We start from the raw sequence: 22149 nt of genomic DNA, 5'->3' as shown, positions 1-22149 counted from the left end.
GTCATCAAATCCCCAAAATACCAGTCTATAATGGGAGCGATTGCTAATAAACATGTTACTACCGTTCGTATTTTGTTAAACAGATCAAAACGAATGACCAAGTGGGAGGGCTTAGAGTTTGTTGTATTATTTTAATTTAGAACGCCCATTTAAAATGGTGACAAATTTATTAGTCTAGGAATTTTTTTGATATAATAATAGTTTTTAAATAAATTTTTGGACTACACCTTCAAATTTTTTTAAATATTTTTTTTTTATTATTATTTTTTTAATATAGTTAAATTTGTCCCCCTATATATATTTTTAATTTTTGAGTAAAATTCAAAATTATCCCGTTAAATTTTCTGTCCCGGAGTAGACCTCTGGCTATCCAGAACTCGACCCCGGGACAGACATGCTTGAAACCTTCGTGGTATGGAAGCATGTGAATAAATAAATGAATGAATGAATGACCAAGTGGGACTTACCCACCATTTAATACCGGAATACAAAACCTAACCAATATCATTTCAGGATATTTCAATTATTTTGGCGGTTGGGGATGGAGGTGGTGAATGATCAGCAAATATATTTATTTGGCCTGAAATTGCCTTTTAGAGACACAATAAAACAATAAAATACACATATTAATGGCATACATATAAAATTGTATATATTATATATTAATATATTATTTAGTTTTCAACCAATACCAACTCAAATAAGATTTTTTTTGGAAAAAAAATCAGTGTAAATAAAAAAGTTTCTTTACAAATTATCATTAAATTGCATAGGTTAAATCTTACGTTACCTATATGAAGACAACTGATGGAACAGCCAACGCAATGCACGCAGTATTCTACCTTTAGTCGCTGTGTATTGCACTATCGATTACTTCTAACATTTTGTCTTCACCCCAGTATTAAAAATGATATTAATCTATATAATTTGATGGTAATTTGTTCTTAAAAATACTCTCTTTTTTTGGTATACAAATTTTTAGTAGAAAATTGGTTTTTTGAGTTCATATGGGTTTAATATAAGTTTTTACATTATTCATTATAGAGTTAGGCTATGCTCCAATTCATTGGTTGCCTATTCACGCAAACGGACTATAGATTTTGACGTCAGACGATGACAGGCTCGTAGAAACAATATGTGAATAAAATGTGTGTGTATGTGTGCGTGTATGTGTGCGTGTGCGTGTGTGTATGTGTGCGTGTATGTGTGTGTATGTGTGTGTATGTGTGTCTGTGTGCGTGTATGTGTGTGTGTGCGTGTATGTGCGTGTGTGAGAGACGATGACAGGCCCGTAGAAACAATATATGAATAAAATGATGTGTGTGTGTGTATGTGTGCGTGTATGTGCGTGTGCGTGTGTGTGTGTGTGAGGCCATGACAGGCCCGTATAAACAATATATGAATAAAATGGTGTGTTAATGTCTATGTGCGTGTGTATGTGCGTGCGTGTGTGTATGTGTGTTTGTGTGTGTGTTCGCGCACGCTGGAGTCAAGGATGCACAAGCACAGTGTTTGGTTTATATATAAACTTTGTCACTTTGATTTAACAATTCATTGTTCATATCTTGATGAACGTAAACTATTACATCGTCAGGGAATGTTATTTATTACCCATATGGGCAGAGAGAAGTGGGGAAAGAAACATATTATCTTTCCCTAGGGAAAGAAAAACAACAACATTTTGTCCCCTAGATACGTTTTGACGTCGTAAACAGTGTTTCACTATAGACGGTGTGTAAGCATAGTTTCCATGGTGGAAGTCATGTCATCAGCGATACGTACGTCACAGCTATGACACAGCGCTGTCTCGTGTTCTCAAGATGCAAAGTTATTTCAACAAAAGTATCGTTCGAAAATCTTCCATAAAATTATAAATATTGAAAATGGGTAATAAATAGTATACCCAACTCGCTGCTCGGCAATACCGTTTATCTTGCACGAGTGGATTGATATTGTCCCATGGGCGTACATAGGATTTTAAGTCAACTAGGGTTCCAGAAGCAAAGACATGCAGGAAAACCGATACCCAACTATCCAGATAGCCTGAAGACAAACCAAGTAAGCCTACTAAAATCCTATATTTAGGGGGCGGGAATCAAAATTCTTCAAACTAAGTACCTAGATCGGTGCATATATGTATACAATTGCTACTTGCCACCGTTAGTTTCGTTTTATTGCATTGGTAATAAAGTTAAGTATGCCAAGCACTAGGCTTTTAAACCAATACCTACACTATAAGGGTTTAACCCTTCAAATTAGATAGCTAGGCTAGTTTAACTCCCCCTCCGTCATTGTATTCAATGCTATACAAGGACGGAGGGGGATGGGTGGTCATGAATGACCGTTGAGCTCACTAGAATAGGGACTTAAGACAATAGGTACAACCGTAACACAAAACTAGGATTCACACACATACTACACGCTCACTGCATCAGTACACAGGGTGCATTGACTAATGATAACAATGCACCCGCCCCCATTTAAGGGTCCAGCACGTACTCTAATAAGGAACCGGACAAAAGAATACCGTTCCGAGTACACAATTGCAATGCACCCGGGGGAAGCTGAACAAAAGAATATCGGCCTCCCCCACCCAAACCCCCAATACTTGCTGCTGATAATAACTTGGTACTTGGTGATGCCTTGACCAGAAGCTGTCAGGCCCTTTATAAGGGCCCTATGGGCAACCTAGGGAGACACCACAGCATCGTAAAGGTCTAAAATTAACGAGCTACTCTCGATTCACTAATATCAAAACCTATATTAGCTCGGCCATTTACCTTTCGACCGACCGTTCAAAATTGCGCCAAATTCCCTCAATCAAAATTGCGCACCCTTTTCTCTTTGGCATTTAACTGCTCCATTCAAATTCCATAGCACCACCACCACCCCCACCCACCCGATTTGATCGGGCTGCTGGTGCTCCCTTGCACCTGCCAGTGCAGGCGGTCCCTCCTCTCCCCTCCCCCACCTTTCCTGTCATGGACGGAGGAGCTGGCCAAGGCCGGCTCTTGTGCCCACGACAGGTGTGCGCTACAACAGCTTGTTCTGAATGTGCACGTAAAACCCTATGACATGACATGACATAGGATTTTGAAAAGGGGGGTTCCAAAATAGATTGCAGAGATATTGGGCATATATTTCTATGTTGAGTAAATATAATAATGTCAGATATCAATGTCAGATATATTAAATTATCGTGCAAGATAAACGGTATTGCCGAGCAGCGAGCTGAGTATTCTCTAAATCTGACGACGTCAATTTTATATTGATAGCTTGTCTTATTGAGCGTTATTCTTTAGAAATATAAAAACTAATCCAAAATAAAATACGAATTTTTAACGTTTTGATTAGTATGTATCTCTGTTATTGCTTTTACGTTCATCTGGGTATGAACAAAAGCAATCATCAGCAAACTTATGTGAGAACGGCTTGGCTGATTCACTCAGTTTACAGATGAACGTAAACGAAATAACAAATAATCCTTAAATATTGATTTTAAAATTGTTTAACACATTGGCTGGTTAATAACAAACACTATTAATAAAGTCACTTTCTGGGAAACCAAACCTTATAAAAGTTAGTTTAGTCAATAACTAAAATTGCAGCACGATCTACTTGTATAATATTATGTACATATAATAATTGTAATCAACTTGTTCTGTACAGCACCGTCAAATACTCAAAGCTAAGTTTGCTGATAATTACACTGTCAAATGACATTGTACGGAAATAGACGATGAGTAATTTACAAGGCTCGACTTTTCCCGGAATGCCGGAACTAGCTCATTTGTATTCGGTGTACGGGGACTTATGTACTGTTGTTTACTGAAAGAATGAATAGTAAGCGGGACTTTTTGAATGGAAGGGCGCCCACGTGATCTGTCATATAGTCTGTTTGTTCTAACCACTAGACTTTTATTTTTCAATTTCATTCACCTAAATTAAAAAAAAAGAAGTAAGATAGTGTTACATCAACCATCTGGTCCATCACCATGTCACAGTGTTTATTCAATGGTAATACACACTTATATAGGCTAGTTCATGAAAGATAAACGTATTCCCGACTTGGCTTGCACTCGAGGTTAATCTTAATGAACTATATATAGGTCTAGGTTACATATCTCTAGCTATTTTTCTATTAATATCGCTCTCTCTCTCTCTCTCTCTCTCTCTCTCTCTCTCTCTCTCTCTCTCTCTCTCTCTCTCTCTCTCTCTCTCTCTCTCTCTCTCTGTCTCTGTCTCTGTCTCTCTCGCTCTCTAGCTATTTTTCTATTAATATCTCTCTCGCTCTCTCTCTTTCTCACTCTCTCTGTCTCTCTTTCTCCCCCTCTCTCTCTCTCTCTCTCTCTCTCTCTCTCTCTCTCTCTCTCTCTCTCTCTCTCTCTCTCTTTGTCTCGCAGGTTGTGACATGTGACAATGTGATCTCACTAATCATCATGTGACAAGCTAGAATATTTAAGTACATGTGATTATTTATATTTATAGCCCTCTAAAAAAATCCCACAAAATATTACCATAGTATAAAGAATTTTGTTTTCTAGATTTTGTGTATGGTAAAGTTCTATTTGTACAATAATTCATAAAAAATTTAAACAAATTAATCCCATTTGTAAATAAATTTCTCAATTATTAATTACAAATATTTTTGTTATAGTTTGTTTTGTTTTTTAATTACTGTACTTTATTAAAAAGATTTTTTATTTTTATTGTTGTACATTGCCAAATTAGCCAATTGCTAATTTTTATACAGTGGCTATAAGATTTAGTTTTCGGCTAATAAAATGATCCTTAAATTAACCATACCGGTATTTTAATAATTTTCAAGGAAACCAAATTTGATATAGTGTGAGCCCAGTGTAACAAACATAAAAATCTTAAGATATTCAGGTTATTTATAAGGTTTTTGTTGTTGTTGTTATTATTATAATGTTAATCTTAATATAAATACATGCATGTTTATTTTTGATTCAGGTGCCCATGGTAAATATTATATAATCAACCTTTAAAGAGGTGAGGATCATATATGAGTGTCAGTTTGGAAATACAGCTGGTGAGCTGCATTGCTTAAAAATGGAGGACTCATTAAATGGAGATGGTAAATTTAAAATAACCTACATTATACTTAATTCACACATTTAATAATAATAAAGTTTGGAAAATTACATTCCAGTTTTCAGAAAGTCATAAAACCTTGAACAATTGATGCAAAATTACTAATATGTTACAAATGATATTTCTGTCAATGTTCAGTACCCAGTAGCCAATGTCTTGTTCGTGCTGGGGTGTCATTACATGTAAATATTCATTCAGTTACTTGTAGTCAAACCTGTGGTGATCAGCCACCAAAGGGAGTGTCAAAAGGTGTCCTTTCAAGACAGGTGGCTGCTTACTACAGGTGGCCTCTAGAGCAACGTTGACTGTATTTTAATTCATTTCAACTTATTTTCATGCTTATATCCAATTAAGGTTCAACAGGGCTTCTAGAATTTTTAGAAAATCCACTAGCCATGGGATCAGTAATTTGTAAAATTTACTAGCCACAATTAAAAATTCACTAGCCCTACTTTACTTTAAGTTAATACAATTTTACTAAATAATAAGTTATGTCACCTAAAGAGGGAGATAGAGTTTAAAAACACTAGCATTGAGGGGTTGGAGTGCTTGCAGGATATTCATATTTATAAAACAGACTTAACAGTTAACTGCAACATTTGACTCCATTTTTTCCACTAGCCATCAGGCATGGCAATAGTAGTTATTTACTAGCCCAACATTGAATATCACTAGCCATGGGAGTGGGGCTACCATAGTCTAGAAGCCTTGGTTCAAGCATGCTGTCCTGGGCACACATACCTCAGCTACAGTGTATCTAGGCTGTCTGTCCAGGCAGTAGGTTAGTTGTTAGTGGTTAGTGAGAGAGAAGAGGGCGTAGTGGTCTTACACCTACCCACTGAGTCACTAAAATGTTCTCTGTGTGGGAGCCGGTACTGGGCTGCGAACCCAGTACCTACCAGCCTTATGTCCAATGGCTTAACCAAGACACTGCCGAGGCCGGTGTTGACAATATTAATATTTGCCTTGGTTCAGTTTCCATTACCAGGTCCAATCCAGTCAGTTTTAAGTGAGTAGGGAGGTATACAGTCATTATACAAATTTCTTTCTCACTAACTACTAATGCCATAATGGCTAACCATTAATTCCTGTCCTGGACAGACAACCCAGATAGGTAAGGTGTGTGTTCAGAAAACTGTGCTTAAATCTTAATTGGATGTGAGCATAAAACTCACACCTTTTTTAAAGTTGCAGTTTCAACTCACAATTTTAAAACATTTTCTAATGCAAAATACAAACACAATTACAGTTTTTATAAACTTATGATCTTACCTCATCATGTCTTTCACTTTATTTTTAATAATTTGAGTTGAATAGTTTAAGTGTAAAAATGGAGATTGATGTTTTGATTTATGTGATCTAAATTATCGAGTATATAGCCAAATGATATTGAAAAAAAAATAGCATTTGACTATAATAGAATTGATGTGTGTGGTCTATTCCATATGGTTCAATAGTAAACACGTACTCGAGATCGCAGCTTTAAAATGACAGTAAAGTGGATTTAAAATGTTATAACATGCATCTAAGAACATCCCAAATTAAAGGTACATACCCTAGTTTTAAACACTAAGGGATATTTTTTACTATTAGAGCCATTTTTGATAACTGAAATCATACTTTACTTAGATTTTATTGTTTAGATTATCCATTTCCGTACATTCGAAGTGTTTTTGGTCATCCTGGGTTTTTTAATATCACAAAATGCATTTCTTATATTTTTAAAAATGCACATGTGTCTGAGAGGTAACAGTTATGGAGTTCGAGTTTTTAGAGGGTATTTTTCCATTTCAAAGTCACAGACTCATTTTTCACTCAGTTGTAACTTTATCCAAATGTGTTACAGGTTTGTAGATTAAATAAACTTAGTGTTAATTTTCATGGGCTGAAACTAGGGTATATCCTTTTAATAATCTTTCATGAAGGCACCTGCTCCCCCTCCCCCCCAAAAAAAAATCCAATTAAAACTTCTTAGATCAGCCTATCATATTCTTCAGTATTAGAATATTTTTTCATGCTCATAAAAATTTGTTTTTATTTTGTAAAATATCTTTTAATAAATTAAAATCATTTACAAGTGATGATATACAAATAATTCTGACATTTTCGTTCTTTTCAGAGAAAGATTTCATTGGCCCCAAACTAAAAGCTGTATGGAATCAAGTATCAAGGTAATAAGTTGAAACATTACATTTCATTTCAACTTGATTTCCATGCCTATATCTAATTAAGGGGGGGGGGGGGGGGGTAAGACATAGCCCAGTGGTTAAGCACTCATTTGATGTGTTGGCAGGCCCATTGGGCTATTTTTTTTTCAAGCCAGTGCACCACTACTGGTATATCAAATGCTGTGGTATGTGCTATCCTGTCTGTGGGTTGGTGCATATAAAATATCCTTTGCTACTAGCGGTAGTAGGTTTCCTCTCAGACTGTCAAAATTACCAAATGTTTGACATCCAATAGCAGATGATTAATAAATCAATGTGCTCTAGCAGTGTTGGTAAACAAAACAAACTTTAAATTTATTAAATTAAGGTTCAAGCACACTGTTCTGGGCACACTCTTCAGCTTTATGTTCAGGACAGTGGGTTAATTGTTAGTGAGAGATGTATGTGCAGAAGTCTTTCACGTCACCATGGGGCCCTGAAGCACACTGTGGGTGGGAGCTGGTGCTGGGATGTGAACCCAGTAACTACTGGGGGAGTGTGGATTTAGCTCAATTGGGACTGCTCACCGGAGGTGCTTCCATGGTATGTGCTGTTTTGTCGGAAAGTGCATATAAAACATCCCTTGCTACTAATGGAAAAATGTAGCTGGTTTTCTCTCAAGAGTCAGAATTATACCATTGAACTTGAACTTAATGATGGCATCGACAGCAGTTGCAGTCGCTGAGATATAAATTGCCGTATGTAGAAATCCTGAACAATGACAAAATGTACCTAGTGTACATTATCTGCCAATATTTAACATTTGTACATTTGAAATATGTCTACATGCAGCAGAATAACCGTTCAGTCAAAAAAATAATAGCCTTAAGCAGGCAAAATATTTCTGTTGGTAGGCTGTTTCACCCATGGCAGTTCTTTAGAAAATTGCAGCAGGAGACAGAGAGAGAAAGAGAAAGAGAGAGAGAGAGGGAGAGAGAGGGAGGGACGGACGGACGGACGGACGGACAGAAAGAAAGAGAATGACAGGTAAGAGATCGACAGAGAGGGTGAGAGAGAGAGAGAGAGAGATGGACTGAGCGAGACTGACAAAGAGAGAGAGAAAGACCGAGAAAGATGGACAGAGCTCTTATAGGCTACTGCTACCGACAAAGCAACAATAGATTTTCTATATCCATTTTTCCACAGACAAGACAGTACTAAAATTTTAAAAACTAAGTGTTAACTGAACAATAGTTTATTTTCTGTTGCAAGTTGCATCCATTGAACCATCAAAGTTGGTGATATGTGATGTCTTGGTGATAGAAACATTTGGATTTATTTGTTTTGTAGACCATTCACAAGCTGTCCTGACCCCGTAGTTTATGACGATCTTGATGAATATGACTTCAGCTACCCTTCACGTGGCGTTGCAGTGATTATCAACAACGTGACGTTTGAGAACAAGTCGCCCCGGGAAGGTGCCGATGTTGATGGAAGTAATCTGACGCAGGTCTTCAGTCAGTTTGGATTTACTGACATAAGATATCATCAAGACTTAACTGCAGCCAGAATTACAGATGTTTTCTACAAGAGTAAGTCGCTTTCTTTGTAAGGCTTTCCTCTGTCCATTTAACAATTGGTCCATTCATCCATCCATCTATCCATATATCTATCCTCTATCTATCCAAGTCACTTTGTAATCCATCCCTCTATCCATCCATCATCCATATATTCACCCATCCACTTACCCAAAAAACATTGACCCATTCATTCATCCATCCATCCATCCTTTATTTATCCATCCATCTATGCACATGTCTGTCTATTCATCTACCAACCCACCCACCAATATCTATCCATCTATACTCTCTCTGTATGGCAATCCATTCATCATCCATCTATTCTTTCAGTTATCAGTTTATGCACCAACACATCCATTCGTTCACCCATCCATCCATTAATCATGTCTACTCATCCATCTATCCATCCAGTCAACCATCAATCCATTCAACCATCCGTCCGTTCATCCCTCAATCAATCCATCAATCCATTCAACCATCCGTCTATCCATCCATTAATTCAACCATCCATTTGTCCATTAATTCAACCATCCATTTGTTAATCCACTCGGCCACTTCATCCATACAATCCATCTGTCTGTCCATCCATCCATCAACCCCTACTTCCTTATTTTCATCCATCCATCTAAATAGCTGTGTGTATTGAAATACTAATATTTTCAAATGCTGCTTGTTTCTTCTTTACTGTAAGGGGTAGGACATAGCCCAATGGTAGAGCGCTCACCTGATGCACTGTCAATCCCTGTCAGTGGGCCCATTGGGCTATTTCTCATTCCAGCCAGTGCATTACGACTGGTTTATCAAAAGTCGTGGTATGGTCTATCCTGTCCGTGGAATGGTACATATAAAAGATCCCTTGCTGCTAATAGAAAAATGTTGTGGGTTTCCTCTCTAAAATATTACCAAAAGTTTAACATCCAATAGCTGATGATTCATAAATCAATGTCCTCTAGTGGTGTCGTTAAGCAAAACAAACTTTATCTTTTTATCTTTATTGCAGTCTCCAAGGAGAATTACAAGAAAGCCGATTGTTTTGTCTGTGCAGTCTCGTCACATGGAGATGAATATTTCTTCGATCCAGATGAAAACAATCGTAAGAGAAGGGAAGAATTCATACTGGGGACAGACTACAGGCCCGTGCTGACTCGCAACATACTTGAGATGTTTAATGACAAGAACTGCCCCACGCTAAAAGGAAAACCGCGGATATTTTTTATACAGGTATGCTTCTGATTAACAATTTGAGTCATTCTGTGTTCCTAGACATTAATCAAACATTTGTATACAACTACTAAAAAAAACATTTCTTCTTTTTCATTTTAAAACTGATTTCCATTTTTATAAAATTTCACCTTTTTATCACACACAGAAGACACAGTATCGTGTGGGGTGGGATGTAGCCCAGTGGTAAAGCGCAAAACTCAATGCGTGGTCGGTTTGGGATCGATCCCCGTCGGTGGACCCATTGGGCTATTTCTTGTTCCAGCCAGTGCACTACAACTGGTACATCAAAGGTCGTGGGATGGTGCATATAAAAGATCCCTTGCTTCTAATCGAAAAGAGTAGTCCATGAAGTGGCGACAGCAGGTTTCCTCTCTCAATATCTGTGTGGTCCTTAACCATATGTCAATATAACCGTAAATAAAATGTGTTGAGTCTGTCATTAAATGAAACATTTCTACAGTATCGTGTGTTAAATTACTCTTTTATTGGCTTATACTTGTATATTACATATTGCTTATTCCATTGACTGGACATACATGCAAAAATATATGGTAATTAATTGCAGACATTCCTTGCTAAAGATATTTATATTGAAATAGATAAATCAGCCTTCACTGAAGGGATTCGAACCACGGACTCTCAGTACGAGAATCCAGCACTCTACCAACTGAGCTAATAGCAAAATTCCCACTAGCTACTTTTTGTCATGGGCTTTGTCTTTGTCTGTGGCAGGACGTAGCCCAGTGGTAAAGCATCAATCCTATTTCTCTCCGTTTCTCGTTCCAACCAGTGCACCATGACTGGTATATCAAAGGCTGTGGTATATGCTATCCTGTCTGTGGGGTGGTGCATATAAAAGATCCCTTGCTATTAATGGAAAATGTAGCTGGTTTCCGCTCTATGACTGTGTCAATATTATTACCAAATGTTTAACATCCAGTAGCCGATGATTAATAAATCAATGTGCTTCAGTGGTGTTGTTAAACAAAACAAACTTCCTTTTTTTTTTATCTTTGTCTTTTCAACTAGCTACTGCTAGTACTCAGACTCGGAAACATTTTTTACATTCCTATATCCAATAATGGTTCAGGCATGTCTCCCTCGAGTCCGGTCCGTAGCATGGCCATTGGCAGTGGCAGATCCAGAAAATCCATTTTTTGCCGGGAGTGGGGCTGTAACATGAGGTGGAATGCCAAGTGAACTTTGGGGAAGGTTTGGAGAGGGATTGTAAAAAAATTAAAATTAATATATAATAAAATTAAAACAATCCCAAAATTTAGGGGGGGAGGGGGGGGGCATTAAATCCACCTCTGATTGGCTTGATCCAGGGGAGGTGCTAGTACTGTAGTAGGAGCACTTTATATCAACACTACAGCAGGGATCTGAAAATTACGAGAACAGTTTCGTTTGTGCGTTGCTCGCGCAAATCTAATTTTGCATAACCTATTTTTTGTTAGCTCAAAATTTCAAGCACCATTTATATGAATATTACGGGCGATGCAAAAAGGAAATGGGTTACGCAGATTTTCAGTTCTCAGAGGCCGACTAATTCTGTTTTATCATTTATGTAAGAGAAGGGGCGGGGCATAGTCCAGTGGTAAAGCGTTCGCTTGATGCGCAGTTGGTTTGGGATCAATCCCCGTCGGTGGGCCCATTGGGCTATTTCTCGCTCCAGCCAGTGCACCACAATTGGTACATCAAAGGCCATGGTATGTGCTACCCTGCACATAGGATGGTGCCTATAAAAGATCCCTTGCTGCTAATCGAAAAGAGTAGCCCATGAAGTGACGACAGCGGGTTTCCTCCCTCAATATGTGTGTGGTCCTTAACCATATAACTGTAAATAAAATGTGTTGAATGTGTCATTAAATAAAACATTTCCTTCATTATGTAAGAGAACTATTTTTGGGGAAAATTTTTTGGGAAGGGTTTCGGGGGGCCCCCGGGTTGGGGGCCCCGGGGGCCCCGGCCCCTTTAAACCGGGGGCCCCCGGGGCCGGTTTTAAAAACCCCCCCCCCCTGGAAACCCCAAAAACCCATTTAAAAATTTTTTTTTATAATTTTTGGAAACCATTTAAATACCGGAAAAAAGGTTTTTATTTTTTTTAACCAATTTGGCCCGGTTTTTTGGGTTTAAAAATTTTTTTTTAATTTCAAAGGGAAAGGGGGAAAAAAAATTTTTTTTTTTTTGGGTTTTCCCCTTTGGGTTTTTTTTTGGGGGCCCCACCACCGGGAAAATTTTTTTTTTATTTGTTTGGGTTTTAAAAAAAAAAAAAAAATTTGGGGGTTTTTTAAAAATTTTTCCAAAAAAAGGGGGAATTAAAAAAAAAATTTTTTTTGGGGTTTTTAAAAAATTTTTTTTTGGGTTTTCTTTTTGGGCCCCCTTTTTAAAAGGGTGGTTTTAAATTTCGGGGGGGAAAAAAAAAATTTTTTTTTTTTTTTCCCCCTTTTTTAAAACCCAAACCCCAAAAAACAAAACCCAAATTTTTCTTTTTTAAAGGTTTTAAATTTTAAAAAAAGGGGATTTAAAAATTTTCTTTTGGGTTTTTTAAAAAAATTTCCACCCCCAAAACCCCCCTTTTTTTTTCCCAAAACCCAAAAAAGAAAAATTTTGAAAATTATTTTTTTTAAAAAAAATTTTAAAAAACCCTTTTAATTCAAATTTTTTTTTTTTTTTTTTTTTTTTTTTTTTTTTTTTCCCCTTTTTTTAAAATTTTTAAATTTTATTTATTTCTTTTTAATTTTCATTTTTTTTTGGGGGCCCGGTTTGGGAAAACCACCCCTTTAAAATTTGTTTCCAAAAATTTATTTTTAAAATTTTTAAAAAAAAGGGGGGGTGGGGTTTTTTAAAAAAAAAAGGGTTTTGGGGGCCGGGGCTAATTTTTAAAAAAATTTTTTTTTAACCATTGAAAATTTTTTAAAAAATTTTTAAAAAAAAAAACCCAAAATTTTAAAATTTAATTTTTTTTTGGAAAAAATGGTTTTGAAAAATTTTTTTGGGGGGGGGGGCCCCCCCCGGTTTTGGGGAAAATTTTTGGGAAGGGCCCGGGGGCCAATTTTGGGGGGGAAACCCCTTTTTTTTCCCCCTTTTTTTTTTGTTCATTAATTTTTTTGGGGTTTTTGGAAAATTTTTTTAAATTTTAAAAGGGTTTTAATTTTTTTTTTTTAAATTTTTTTTTTTTAAAAAAAAAAAAATTTGTTTTTTTTAAAAAACAATTTTCCCTTTTTTTTAAACATTTTAATTTTTTTTTAAAATTTTAAAAAAAAAAAATTTTTTTTTTTTAAAATTTTTTTGGGGCCTTTTTTATTTTTTTGGGGGTTTCCCCTTTGGAAATCCAAAAAGGGGTTTTTTTTTTAATGAATTAAAAATTTGTTATTAAAAGAAAAAAACCCCTTTAAAAATTTTAAAATTTAAAATTTTAAAAAAAAAAAAAAATTTTTTAAATTTTTTTTTTCCCAATTTTTTTTTTTTGGGTTTTAAATTTAAAGGCCCTTTTTTAACGGTTTTTAAAGGGGGCCAAAGGTTGGGAAAAACCCTTTTTAAATTTGTTCCCCCCTTTTTTTCCCGGTTTTTAAATTAAAACCCCCAAATTTTTAAAAAAACCCATTTTTCCAAAATTCCCGGGAAATTTAATTTTTTAAAAAGGTTTTTAAAATTTTTTTTGTAATGTTTTTAAAATTTTAAACCAAAAACCCAGGGAATGGGGTTTGGTTTTTTTAAAAAAAAACCCAAATTAAATTTTTTTTAAAAAATTTTAAAAAACCCGGGCCAAAAATTTTTTTGGTTGGGTTTTTTTTTTTTTAATTTTTTTGTTTTTTTTTTTTTAATTTTAATTTTTTAAATTTTTTAAAATTTTTAATTTAATTTTGGGTTTTTGGTTAAATTTTCCAAAAATTTAAAAACCCCGGGGTTTTTGGGGAAAAAAATTTTTTAATAAATTTTTTTTAATTTTTTTTTTAAAAATTAAAAGGGGTTTTTAAAGGTTTTTAAATTTAGAAATTTTTTTTTGATTAAAAACCCTTGGGAATAATAAAATTTTTTTAAAAAAAAAAAAAAAAAAATTTTCCAAAATTTTTTTCCATGGGAAAAAATGGGTTTTAAAAAAATTTTTTGGTTTTTTTTTTAATTTAAAAAATTCCATTTTGGGGTAAAATTTTTTTGGGGGAAAACCCTTTTTTCTTTTTTTTTAACCTTTTTCCCTTTTTTTTTTTGGGTTTTGGGGTTTTTTTTTTTAAATTTAAATTTTTTTTTTTTTTAAAAAGGGAAATAAGGTTTTTAAATTTTGGGAAAAATTTTTTTAAAAATTTTTTTTTTTAAAAAAAAAATAAAAATTAAATTTTTAAATTGGGAAAACATTTTTTAAAATTAATTTTAACATTTTAAAAAAAAATTTGGGTTTTAAAAGGTTGGGGTTTTTTTAAAAAACCGGGGGACTTTTTTGTAAATTTAAAAAAAAAAATTTTTGTTAGGAATTGGACGAAATTTTTTTAAAAAATTTTTAAAAAAAAAAGGGGGAAAAATTTTTTAAAAATTAACCAAAAAAAATTTTTTTTTTTTTTAATTTTTTTTATGGGTTTTTTTTTAAAGGGAAAATTTGGAAAGTTAACTTGTTTTTTAATTGGACCAAAAAATTTTTTAAAAATTTTTTAAATTAAAAATTTGGGGAAAAACGGTTTTTAGGTTTTAAAAAAGGGGAACCTTTTTGGTTTTTTTAAAAAAAATTTGGGAATTAAAATTTTTTTTGGGGGGTTTTTTTATGGGAATTTTTGGTTTTTTTAAAAAAATTTGGGAATTAAAATTTTTTTTGGGGGCCCCTTATGGGAATTTTTGGTTTTTTTAAAAAATTTGGGAATTAAAATTTTTTTTGGGGGGTTTTTTTATGGGAATTTTTGGTTTTTTTAAAATATCCCACCACACAGAAATGCTTTATGTCAAATACATGTATTTATATAAAAATGTGTTGCCAGGAAAATGGTGTTAGTGTGTTTTAATACTTTTATTGCATGGAGTACAAACATCTAGACTGGTATCAACTCCAGAGAGCCAATTCTTTTTCAGGCAACAAAAAATATTTGTGTCATTTGTCAGTATTTTAGTGAAATAATCATCGTATTCATATTGTCGTCTATTATTATTATTATTATTATTTACTTGTTATTAATTAATGTTTTGTTATCTTCTTGGTGCAGTGCTCAATGTAATTGGATATTTTTAATTCATAATTTTCTTTATCTACACTTTTACTTGTGTTCAAGTTCATTCATTTTAGTTTATTTTATATAACAGTTTTAAAAATTGGTTTATTTTGTTTTTTAATTTGGAGCTTATTGTTTCAGTATTCTCTATTAAATATTTATGAATGACTAACAAAATGCAGGCTATATAGAAACTGCATTATAATTCACATGTGATAAATAGAGAATAATACATTTATGTCCGTTAGATACAGGTTGTTTTAAAAGGTATCTAACAAACGAAAGCGAGTTTGATACATTTTTATACGAGTTGTAAGATAAATGGTATCTAACGGACATAAATGTATTATTATATTTCTTACATATCCTCAAAAACCACGTTTAAAGTATGTTTTAACATCTTTTTTGAGTAAAAGTTATTTACAGCCGGTGCACTTGTAACTAACTTACACATCACAGACACATGATTGTCGGGCTAACTATATGTCACAAGGTTGTCGATTTTCATTGTGTTGTTTTTCATTGGATATATGGCATTGGTGACCTGGTCATCACCTAGCAGCAGCCAATCGTATGTCTTGAAATTGTTAATACACGTACATGTGTAAACAAGTACAGTGTATGTGTTATCATAAATAACGAATGATGTTCTCACCAACGAGTGTGTAAGAAAGAATATTACTGCACAGCATTCATTTTAATACATTCTCATTGCACTATTTCCATTGTGTTACATCAGCCTACAGTATATGGAAATTTTAAGTTTTATTTTTTGTAATTAGGAATCCTGGAGCAGATAAAAGAATGCAGATGTTTTCCGTTTTCTAAACAAATGTTCTCCGATTGTGAAAATACATGTATGCTAAAACTAGATTTGTAAACTAAAAGTACTTAAATATCTTCTTCTGCATTAAATATATTTTGACCTCTGTTGCACAAAGACTTGGTTCTTCGTACATATGTAAATATGTAAAACCGAATTTGTACGTGCTGTTCCATCTACAGTTTTATAGTGAATTATGGTCTTTTCATTTGAGATAATAAGGATAATCGCACGTCTTGATAATAATTTTTACATATTAAAAATCTGACTTTACAAACATTTGTTTCCATAAAAGCAGGAGGCCTTGGACACTCATAACTAGTATTGTCAGTAAGAATAAAAATAGCAGGTGAAAATTAAATTATAGGCGGCCATTGATCACGATGCGGAAAATGACCCGATGGTGAATAATTAAAAGTTTACGTCATTTTTATGTGGATTGAGTGACAAGGGAGCTGGTTAGTGTCCTCCCCAGAACATTTCAGCACCACAGGGCTGCTAGATTATGGTAGCCCCACTTCCATGACTAGTGATTTTCAATGTCTGGCTAGTAAATAACTACTATTGCCATGCCCGATGGCTAGTTAGAAAAAAATTTTTGTCAGATGTTGCAGTTAAGTATATTTTATAAATATGAATATCCTAACTCACCAACCCACCAAATGTTAGTATTTTTAAGCAATATATCTCTCTTTGATATATATATATATGATTTTTACTTAATAAAATTGTATTAACTTAAAGTAAAGTAGGGGCTAGTGAATATTTTCAAGTCGTGGCTAGTAAATTTTTTTTTTTTAAGTAAACAATAATTATATTGTAGATAAATGAAATCAAAATCAAGCTGATCCCCCCATGGAACGCGAGTGGATTTTCATAAATATTTGACTAGCATCCCCTGGTGGCACCATGTTATGTGCTCAGAGATGATTTTTCAATTATAGTCTTAATAATTACATGTTGATTTATTATTTTTGATTAGTCATTATAACTATGTTGAGATCTTTACTTGCACAACAAGACATATGGATGTACATGTACTATGATATTGTCATAACTGTGATTACTTTTGATTTTACAAATTCAGAATGTTTTTACTTTATTGTACTTAAAAAATACAGTCCAAACAGTTAGTTATGTTTTGATAGTTTTTTTTTAAACAAGTTCATTGAATTATGAATTTTATATACATGTAATATATTTTATATTAATGATATTATTTTATTTTATTTTTAAAACTTACTAAGTAATTATTTGATTCTACTGTACATATTCAAAATGCAAAGTACATGAATATGAATATTGTATTGATGGGAAATTTTTATATCCAGATGCTCATGTACATGATTAATTTGACTTTGTAATCATATTACAAATTCCATTGTTTTTGTGCATATTTGTTGTACTTAATGCTGCTCATTTCTCATTTGTAATGTTATATTGTTTTTATCTTTTTCCACATTTGTTTACTTATACATATAAATACAAAGGTAAGGTTTTTTTCTTTCTTGCTCCTGTGTTTGTTACGAGTTTGCTTAAAATGTCTTAAGCTAATAAAAATATACTTGATTAGTTTTCTTTCTTTTTTATTTTTTTAGTAATGTATCACAATCTTTTGTACATGACAGCAAATGCTATATTTTATTTTATTTTGAATTAATTTACTCATGTGAGTTTTAAAGCTAAATGTTTAGCATCAGTAGTATTCTTAGTTGCAAAGCAGCAGAAGACAGGTATTTTCCAACTTCTGTAGTTTGTAAATATTGAACCAAAAGGCTGGTCATAGTGCATGTCCCCAAAGTTACATGTAAAAAATATTGATGAAATGGGATGGGAAGGTTCAGGCAGGTCCACCCTTGGCTGCTGTCCCCGGGGCCTAGTTCACAAAGGTCTCTTAGGCTCTGCTAGACAACAAAGCATCCTCTTTGCAAGTCTTTTAGCAGATAGACATTAAAAATTATGGGCTAATTATGAGTTAGTTATAATTAGAGGGGCAGGGGGTAATATCTGAAGCATCAGCCATATATATAATAATATAAATTTGAAAACATGTATGATAAATTACACATTTTAACCTAGTGGACCACAGAGAAATTTATGCTGCAGACTGTATAAAGCAAATTCATACAAGTTCTCAGAATAACTGTGGCTGACCTCTAAAACATGTTGTATGTTCTGTTGTCTTCTTGCCTTGCTGTTTATATTGCTCACGTTAGTGTACATAAAATTTCACTTCACTTATGAAATAATTATTAATTGTGCCTAATTTATAGTTCATTATTTGGAAACACTGGCCTACGCTTATAAAACTTATTTAAGAATTCGCCATGAGCAAAATCAGTGCAAGCTAAAGGTAACTCCTGTGTATTGGTGCTAGGCGAGTAATCACATTATTAACATATCAACAGTCTTGAGCAGTGGTGTCGTGGTTAGGTCATCTGACATGAGGCTGGTATGTACAGGGTTCGCAGCCCGGTAGCGGCTTCCACCCAGAGCGAGTTTCAATGACTCGATGGGTGGGTGTAAGACCACCACACCCTCTTCTCGCTCACTAACAAGTAACTCACTGTCGTGGACAGAGCCCAAATAGCTGAGGTGTGTGCCCAGGACAGCGTGCTTAATTAGATATAAGCACGGAAATAAGTGGAAATGAAATGAAATTAACATTTTTATTGCAAGAGAATTAATTTGCTATTCTTCTAAAACTTTCCATACGAGTGTTGGGGGTGGGGGGGGGGGGGGGGTGAGCGATCACTTGCCTTCCTGGCAAACTGAAAAATAATGAGTAAGATGATGGTTAAAAACAGCTGTAAGTATATAATAGGTATACATCTAAAAAGTTAAAGTTAGCGAGTTTTACCAAATTCGGGTGCTTGCTTTCTGGCGAGGTTAGAAAGTAGGGGGTGTCCACGAGTACTCGGGCACGGGTCGAGTCTAGCAAGACTCGAGTCCGTTCACAGGACTCCAGTACCCGTACAAGGTGGAATACAATGATCAACTATAATACAATGGACAATGGAGAACTAATTTTAGCAGTAAATAATTAACGATATAAATGACACAATAATCATGCGCTAGATTCTCTTTTTAAACTGGCCGTCTGGCCTTCACAACACTGAACATATCAACCGGTTTCTAAATGCAATACAATGGCATTAATTTGTGTCCATGTTCAGCGCTGGAACTTAAGATGCATAATGCTATTTACTTTATTTTCTTAATCTCATCATCATCTAGTGTACGTGTCCCTATTAGAAAGGCATTGAAAAGAAAAACAAATATCACCAGGTGAGTGTTGGGGTATGTAAGCAGCAACATGTTAAGAACAAGAGACTAATCGAAACGAAACCTGTCTGTTTTACGACGCCTCAGCAATTTAAAGAACACCATCTGCACGATTGCACACCACACACGTGTCCATATATATATTTATTTTCTTAGATCGTTGTTTACGCTGTGGAAGGCAGATTTCGTTTCCTAGCATAAAAACAATTGTGTGACGTCATTTGTCATTGTAACATAATGGTGACATAACTGAGGCACCTGAGGCGCGATGCACTGTAAGGTATGAGCTCAAGGGTTTTTCTCTCCCTTTACTTCCCAATACAACCATATTTCTTTTCTTAGATCATTGTTTACGCCGTGGAAGCCAAGCTTCTTGCCCAAGCATCAAACAATTTAGTGACGTCATTTCATCTGTCATTGTTACATAATAGCACTATTCAACTTGTGGGTAGAGCGCTCACCCGAGATGCGATGTGTTGCTTTACCGACTCACTTTCATGTCTCCAAGCTTTACGCAATATGAAGCAGGACCATCCCTTAATTGGAATGGTGATACGAAAATGTTTGTTGGCTGATTCAGCTGCAAAGTCTACTTTGAATTTGCCTCATGCTAGGGTTGGTGTGTCTTATACTGATTTTAAAAATAGTATTCACCAATTTATCTTTTCGACGTGGCAACATGATTGGGACGGTGCGGTTGCGAACCAGCTTCATGCTATCAAGACTTGGGAGAGTAGCAGTCCTCCTATAGACAGTGCAGGAAGGATGAAATAGTCTTCTGTCTTCTGACGGTGCAACACATTTTGGTGGAGTGTAAGCATTTGTCAGCAACTCGAAAAGATTTATTTGGACAAAGAAATGTGATGGAATCATTTCGATTCCATCCAGAAATTATCTATTTGTGATATTTGTATTTTTGCACAGTTCTTTACACTGTGTTTTATTTGACTATTGCATTTTTATATTGATATTGATCATCACATTGTTTTTCCATTACCACAGTTTGACACCCAATAGCCGATGTATTTTTCGTGCTGGGGTGTCGTTAAACATTCATTTATTCATTCATTCATTCATTCATTCGATGTGTTGCAGCTTAGGAATAGAACTCGAGGTCACGTGTTTTTTTCCCCCATCCCAATTATTTTTAATTTTTTTACATCGTTGTTTTAGCCATGAAAGCCAAATTTGTGAGCGAAACAAATTACACGAACATGGTTTTATACATAACTGCAATATTTGATTTTCAACCTCTACTGTTTGGTATGATTAGTAATTTGTTAATATTAAAGCAATGTTTCGTATAGCCAAAAGTATTTTTCGCTGTAATGAAAAAACTCATACGACACATACCCTAAAACATACTTATAAACGTATGCTGGAGCAAATCAGAAAAAGAAATGTTTTATTTAACGACGCACTTAACACATTTTATTTACGGTTATATGGCGTCAGACATATGGTTAAGGACCACACAAATATTGAGAGGAAACCCGCTGTCGCCACTTCATGGGCTACTCTTTTCGATTAGCAGCAAGGGATCTTTTATATGCACCATCCCACAGACAGGACAGTACATACCACGGCCTTTGTTGAGGAGCACTGGCTGGAACGAGAAATAGCCCAATGGGTCCGTCTATAATTGCTAAGTTAAAACAATTTAATTACCATGGTTCAATCTTGGTGCCAAGATATGAAGTAATATTATAGAACTCTACGACAGTACCAATACCCAGTATTGGTCCTACATAGTGACAGAGCGCTCACCTGAGGCGCGATATGTTGTAGGAACTCAGGTGGGTTGTTGTTTTGTTTTTGTTTTTTTGCTGATATAGTTGTGTATGCCGTGGAAGCCAAACTTCGTGTCCACGCATCAAACAATACCGTGACGCTATTTGACATAATAATTGATTCGATTACCCCAAAACATGTTCCGATGTATTGAAAAACAAATACATACATATACACTAACAAACACACGCACTCACATACTTAAACAAATTAAAACACTTTTCTCTTTTGCATGTTGGATCGTTGTTGACTTTGTGGAAGCCAATCGGCGTCATCATGACGTACATGTATTGTGGTGTAAGGCAAACATAACCAGTAGTGTAAATACATGTTTCTAAGTTAGAAACATGTATTTCTAACAAGGAGACACCCACCATCTCTATCTCTCTCTCTCTCTCTCTCTCTCTCTCTCTCTCTCTCTCTCTCTCTCTCTCTCTCTCTCTCTCTCTCTACACCAGTGGCGTAGGAAGGTGCCAAAAAGTGGGGGACACACTCGCACGCACACACACAGACACATAATATATATAAACCATCGCTGCTGCTACTGAATCGTAAAATGAGGGGCACATGCACCCCCTTGCCCTTCCTCCCGCTTCATACGCCAGTGCACACACGCACACACACGGTATAGTTATCTCTGACTGAGAGTGATTGTAAAGCCGTGGTCACATAGCCGTTAGTGGACGTAGTTGAACGTAGTGGAGGCTAACGTAGTTGAAAGTAGTTGAACTTAGTTGAATGTAGTTGAACGTACCGGTATCCGTACCGTACCGTATTTGTCCTTGATGCTAACTTGGTATTAATTTGGGTGAGCCGTGATTTCCGATTTAATTTTTGGACATGTTCAAAAGAGCGGTACGTTAGAGGCTGAATTTGCATCCGTGAGGCTAACGTACTGTGGCGAAGTATAACGTAGTATAACGTACCTCTTAACGTACTCAACCGTACTCTGATCCGCACCAAACCAATATCATGTTTCAGCCACAAAT

The 22149-nt window shown here is 35.0% G+C and overlaps 1 protein-coding gene across 1 annotated transcript; it reads left to right on the top strand.

Moving 5' to 3' along the window:
• Positions 1-5073: 5073 nt before the first annotated feature.
• Positions 5074-10075, top strand: LOC121379721 (caspase-3-like). Its single transcript, XM_041508373.1, has 4 exons — positions 5074-5098; positions 7235-7286; positions 8613-8854; positions 9843-10075. Exons 1-4 carry the CDS (start codon positions 5074-5076, stop codon positions 10073-10075), a joined length of 552 nt encoding a protein of 183 aa, XP_041364307.1.
• Positions 10076-22149: the final 12074 nt, after the last annotated feature.

This window comes from Gigantopelta aegis, chromosome 8 (genome assembly GCF_016097555.1).
Source record: "Gigantopelta aegis isolate Gae_Host chromosome 8, Gae_host_genome, whole genome shotgun sequence".
Classification (NCBI taxonomy): Eukaryota; Metazoa; Mollusca; class Gastropoda; order Neomphalida; family Peltospiridae; genus Gigantopelta; species Gigantopelta aegis.
The sequence above is the reverse complement of the archived record's forward strand: the minus strand, read 5'-3'. Positions and strand labels throughout refer to the sequence as shown.

Excerpts from the sequence above, each read along its gene's own strand:
- LOC121379721 (XM_041508373.1), top strand. The coding sequence starts at position 5,074 with ATGGAGGACTCATTAAATGGAGATG. Across the intron at positions 5,099-7,234 it reads GGACTCATTAAATGGAGATG|AGAAAGATTTCATTGGCCCC; the intron begins GTAAATTTAAAA and ends CGTTCTTTTCAG. Across the intron at positions 8,855-9,842 it reads TACAGATGTTTTCTACAAGA|TCTCCAAGGAGAATTACAAG; the intron begins GTAAGTCGCTTT and ends TCTTTATTGCAG.